The sequence below is a fragment of the Pinus tabuliformis genome, chromosome 2_2 (assembly GCF_031772625.1).
Source record: "Pinus tabuliformis cultivar Carrire ecotype Pingquan chromosome 2_2, CPIR1, whole genome shotgun sequence".
In the NCBI taxonomy this organism is placed as follows: domain Eukaryota; kingdom Viridiplantae; phylum Streptophyta; class Pinopsida; order Pinales; family Pinaceae; genus Pinus; species Pinus tabuliformis.
Window position 1 is genome coordinate 1,273,216,594 of NC_142300.1, and position 5,990 is coordinate 1,273,222,583.

The 5,990-nt window shown below is 35.8% G+C and overlaps 1 protein-coding gene across 1 annotated transcript; it reads left to right on the plus strand.

The window, feature by feature from the left end:
• The first annotated feature begins 1,435 nt into the window (after positions 1–1,435).
• On the plus strand, positions 1,436–2,709 carry LOC149198122 (uncharacterized). Its single transcript, XM_089404069.1, has 2 exons — positions 1,436–2,182; positions 2,285–2,709. The coding sequence occupies exons 1-2, from the start codon at positions 1,975–1,977 to the stop codon at positions 2,641–2,643; spliced, it is 567 nt and encodes a 188-aa protein (XP_089260195.1). The 5' UTR covers positions 1,436–1,974; the 3' UTR covers positions 2,644–2,709.
• The last annotated feature ends 3,281 nt before the right edge of the window (positions 2,710–5,990 follow it).

Here is a 5,990-nt window from a genome sequence, read left to right on the forward strand (position 1 = left end):
CCAACAGTCAAGAAACTAGTGAAACTTCAAAAGAAAGCAGAGAAATCATTACACCAGGAGCTGATTTAGATGATGGCATTATCAAAACAAAACAAAATTCCATTCGACAGAATTTGACAAAGAGAAACTTAATTGATGGTGGTCGTACATTTCAATTAAATGTCAGACAAACATACAAGGCAAGTGAAGGACAATGCCAATATCAAGTCAGAAAGCCACATCATCTGCATGTTTACAACTTGAAGACATTGATGAGGTACAATCCATATGCTCATGTGGTTAGTTATGTGCTTCTTGTTGATCCACTTCAAGTTCCCAACAAAGAAGCATTTGATAAGTCAAAATGTTTTGAATACAATTATTATGTGCTTGGGGGGAACCATTCTGTTGAAGCTTAAAGACAATTGATGGAGGAATATCCTAATAACCCACGTTTTGAAACAATGAAATGTATCATTTATGCTGGTTTAAATGAAACAGAAGCAAAGTTAGTGGCATGGGATCATAATTCAGATAATGAATATAGGATGTCTATGACTTTCATCCAAAGGGTTAGATTTTTTCATAGTGAATTCCTAGAAAAATGTGGTGGGGATAGGATGAATATTACTGCAGATTTCCGAAAGGAATGTTGTATGGAAATAGGCTATCAAATTGAAGAGAAAACCAATTCAAAAGGTGGAAAAGACAACAGATATAGCAATTTATTCAGAGGTGTTGATAACATTTTCCAATTGGCATTTAGCACTGGAGATATTTGGAAGTTGATTGATGAGATTTTTAGCATGTGGGAAGACATTGGCATTAAAAACCAGAGGGTCAAAAAGTCTAAGCCATTGATATGTAGCAACAATAAATCAGCTCCTGAACTGAAGCAACTTCCAGACGATATGACCATCACACCTTGGAGGGCGATGCAAGGAGTGAAAGATGAAAAAATTGTCAAAACAATATTATTTCGTGTGAGGTCAGGGGAATTATCATTGGAAGAAATGTCTGAAGAATTTCAAAAGTAAGTTTGCTGAATTATTTTTACTTATTTCTAGGATTATAGTTATCTTTTAAATAAAACATGTTGTTCTTGGTAGTATTTGTTATACATATCATTATATTAACTTTTTCTTACTTTATATTTGCGGTCACAAAGTTTACATGAAAATTCAGGAACAAATGGTTAGATTGTTGAATGAAGATAGTTGGGATGATGTTGTACGCAACTATCCAGATTCAAGTTCTACATCAACATTAAAAGCTTTTTATCTTGCATTTAAAAAGGTATCTTGATTTATACATTCAGTTTTATTCATCTGTGTACTATTTTTAATTTAAAACTTACACATATTTTTGTTTATTTGATAAAAGATGAGGAAAGAAGATAATGGAGCACCAGACAGTTTCAAGACTTTTATTGAAAAAATAAAGATTGAAAGACTGAGGAAGCAACGTATTAAGAATGTTGAACTTGATCCAACTCTTAATCATTTCATTTGGAATGGGCTAGACACTATTCAATATCAAGTAATACAAGGCGACTGTGAAGACATTGCTAAACTCATACCAAAAAGGGATTATGCCCTAGTTATTGCGGATATTCCCCATGGTTTCAATATTCCAAACATTTACTATGATAGTGACCCTTATACTTATCAAGCTTTTAATAAAGTGGTTGCGGGATTTGTAGAAGTGACGTCATCACCATTATGGAGATTTGTGACATTTCATTCAGACACACAATTGGCAATGATATTATCAAGCTTCAAGGGGAAAACAAATTCAAGGATGCAGCTTACATGGTAAGACGTTTAAAAGGTATATTTGATTAATGTTGAAAAATTCATTTATGTACAAGTTAACTGAACTTTTACTATTTCATGTTACAGGCAAAAGTCAAATCTTCTTAACAATGAAGATCAACAATTTATAAATGACTGTGAGTCCATTCATATTGATAGTTGGGCAAAAGATGATAGCCATATGTCTATGATTTTTAATCGGGTGGATAGAAAGAGTCATAGCCAAATACTGACTTATGATGCTGTTGTGAGAAAACTAACATATGAAGACAAAGAAACGAAAGGAGAGATAGTTAACATTTATCAAAAACCACAATTATTGATTAACTATCTTATAGACATATGTTCAAATGAAGGAGATTGGGTTCTGGATTTATTTTCTGGCTCAGGTAAGTTTTGCCACATGGAATTGAATTTCAATATGTTCTTTTTTGAATTAATATGTCATTGTACTAATTTAGTTCATTATTTTTTTTGTGCTTGATAATTAGGTACAACACTAGCATGCTGCCTTCAAAAAGGAAGAAATTGCATTGCAATTGAGAAAGATCCATTACAATGCAATTTCATTCAGCAAAGAATTAATGCTCTTCAATTTCTTCTAGATGCAATGCAAGAAATTGGGTTGAAAAAAGGGGACTTTAGTGAATCACGTGTGGCAAAAAAGGCAAAGGAACCCCAACCACCATTACATGGAATGTTTGGAAAGACATATATTGGGAGATTCGCAGACATCAAAGACCCATTAGAAGAGGAAAATGCGCAAAAGGAAGCAGAAAATATTGTGGAAGAAGACAATGATGAAACTCTAGAGGACGAAGAGTTTGGATTACGTGACATTGTTGATTAAATTTAAGTTATACCTGGATATCAAGCTTTGCAATGTTTTGACTCTGACATTTTATGAAAAGAATAATCAATCAATTAAAGTTGTTATGTGTTCAATATTTGTAATTTGTGATTTTCGCATTGATTTTTAAGTTAATTATTATTTTTTGAGAAAAAAGTGATTATTATTATTTTTTTGACATGAAATTCATAAAAAAAACTATTATTTGACCATTTTTAGTTAATATTTTTGTATAAAAATTGTGATTTTGACATGTTAATTCTAGCAAAAAATTATCAAAACGTTTAGTTTTTTTGTTATATTTATGTTAAAAATGGTTATTTTTATGTCCATTGTTAAAAAATATTGCTTTTTAGAAACAATTATTTCATGTGGATTGAAAAATTAACTAAAGATGTATAAATATGTAGATTATCTAAAATTCAAACTATCGACTTTCTAATTTAAAAATGAAAAACAATAAAAACCCCACTACAAAAAAAAATTAAAATTAAGATAGAAAACAAGAAAATATGAATAAAATGACCACTTCAAAAACTATCAAATTTAGAAAATAATTATTTACATTTCATACACTAGAAAATTTAAAGTCAAAAAATAGGTCTTTTAAAAAAAGGGTGTGATGCAGAATACACACTTTTTAAAATCAGCATGAAAATCACTACCATTCTAAAACGTAATGCACATGAAAAAAATTAAAGTGCCAAAAACTATGCTCTAAAAAAAACATGTGTATTCTGCATCACCCCTTTTCAAAATCAGGTCATTTTTTTGCATCTCTACGAAACGGGTAACAGTATCAGTTCCCGTTTCAAAGTTTACATTGTTACAAGCTCAAAAGTTAATAAGTCTCTAGAAAATTTGTCCAGATTCCCCGACAGCAAATCATTGTGCAACAAGTATGGGTTATCTCTTGATGATCCATTAGTAAAAAGGAGAAAATTCAAGAAACGAGCCAAGAAAGAATCAACCAGAAAAGACTTTAAGAAGAAAGGCCGATCTTTTCGACAACATAAAAGGAAGGGATATTACAAATATGTCCCTAAGACACATTATTATAAACCATCTGACATTCACCTGCATAGTGCCAAGCAAGAAAAATGGAATAAATTGACATGTTGGTTGTGTGGCAAAAATGGACATACTGCAAATAACTGTCCAGTAGGTGAAGAATAAAAAAGAAATCGAGGCAAGAAATTTCAGCCTCAAAATAAAAAATTAAAAACTCCAAAAATAGAGGCTCAGTATCTTTGCATGAGATGTGGGTCTAGAAATCATAAAACTGATCATTGCCCCAATATGGTGATCAAAGAACACCCCCAGATTCAGCAGCAACAGTTGCTTGACTCATCCGGTGAAAGTTCTAATTCTAGTTTTGTATATACTTCAGAAGAAGAAGTTGAAGAATTTGTTGGACACCTAATCCTAAAGGGTTAGTGTGGAAGCCGAAAAGACTAAGCAGTCCAAGAGACCTTGGGATCTGAAACCCAAGAGTCACACATTGTACTATAAATGTATATCTGATGTTAATAAAAATATGCACTCACTGATTTATCTTTCACATTGTTTGCTGTCCATGTGTGTTTAACATGGTATCAGAGCCACTTGTGTTTCTGTGGCCTGTTATGTGCATGGCAGTCCTGGCCCTTTGTCTGCATAAACGCATCTGTCCACAATATTCTCTGCGCATATGCCTGACATAGCGCTGCCACTGCTGAGTCTATCGCCCTCTGTCCTGAGCGCCTCTGCCATTATCTGCGCATCAGTTTTTTCCTGAGCGTTCTCCTACTGTCCCTCTGAGCATGAATCTTTGAATGTATCGCTGCCCATTATCTGCGCATCAGTTTTTTCCTGAGCGTTCTCCTACTGTCCCTCTGAGCATGAATCTTTGAATGTATCGCTGCCCATTATCTGCGCATCAGTTTTTTCCTGAGCGTTCTCCTACTGTCCCTCTGAGCATGAATCTTTGAATGTATCGCTGCCCATTATCTGCGCATCAGTTTTTTCCTGAGCATTCTCCTACTGTCCCTCTGAGCATGAATCTTTGAATGTATCGCTGCCCATTATCTGCGCATCAGTTTTTTCCTGAGCGGGAGAGAATCCCATCGGCCTTCATGGATTTTGCTGCATCCCACATTGCATCAAACATCTTGTTATTGCCAAGAACATCGACAAGCAGATTCCAAGCTTAGAGGGATCAGCCCCTGCGGAGACGGCTTTATCAAACATGAATCTTACGGCACCCAGAGGATTTCTCAAGCAATCAAATGCGGGACCCCCCATTGGAGATTAATTCGATATCTGGTAGCAAAACAGCCTGTGTCAGTTCTGAATTAGCAGAATGTTTCGCCTGAAAGAAAATATGGCATGAAAGTTTCGTGGGCGATATGAGATTCATCACAAGCTTCGTTATACTGATGAGTCTTTGGTGGCTACTGCAAAGTTGTCGTATCAATATATCAGTGATCGTTTCCTTCCTGACAAAGCAATTGATCTGATTGATGAGGCTGGTTCTCGAGTGAGATTGAGGCATGCACAGCTTCCTGAGGAGGCCAGAGAGCTTGAAAAAGAACTTAGACAAATAACAAAAGAAAAGATGAAGCTGTAAAAGCAATCAGTCGGCTTCCGAGTTTTTCGACAATATCAAGCCGGCGGAGTTCGTGAAAATTTGAAGAGGAGTCTGAAGGCGACTCCAACAGATTCCCAAGATGTGAAGGATGTGGCACCATTGGATGTTCCAGAGCTTTTGAAAAGTCTTGTCTTGCGCTCATGAATTGCTGGAGTTACCCTGGCCTGACATGGTATCAGAGCTCAGGTCCCAGTCCCTTAAATTAGCTGTAACTCCTGCCTCTGCCTCTGTGCTCTCTGGCCTGAATACGCTGCCTCTGTCATGCGTTTTATTCAGGCAATTCGCTGCCCCTCTCTGCCGCTGCCTCTGACATACCTGCAAGTCTTGTTAAGCAATAGATAAAAGGCGTCACAGGCCAGTCCATCGACTTTCTTCTTCTGCAATCTCTTTTTAGCCATGAAAGTTGTTGCAGCAGAGAGAGCATACCTTCACATTAGCAGGTTCTTTTAACCAAAATTTCCACCAAGGGCCTCCTTTAGATTTATCCTTCTCTGATGAGATCATATTCTCATGTGACGTGGCTTTAAGTGAGTTTTCAGAAGATTTATTTCGCCAACTGCATGGAACCCATCCTCGATTAACCAGTACAGGTATCTTCCATTCTGTTGCACAGGCATTAGTGGTGTCACGACATAATACCCATTCTCTGTAACGCCAGAGACACTCCTTGAACGAGGACCAATATAAATTGATTTACTTTCATCATAAACCCCTTCAC

Excerpts from the sequence above, each read along its gene's own strand:
- LOC149198122 (XM_089404069.1), top strand. The coding sequence starts at position 1,975 with ATGTCTATGATTTTTAATCGGGTGGATAGAAAGAGTCATAGCCAAATA. Across the intron at positions 2,183-2,284 it reads GGATTTATTTTCTGGCTCAG|GTACAACACTAGCATGCTGC; the intron begins GTAAGTTTTGCC and ends CTTGATAATTAG.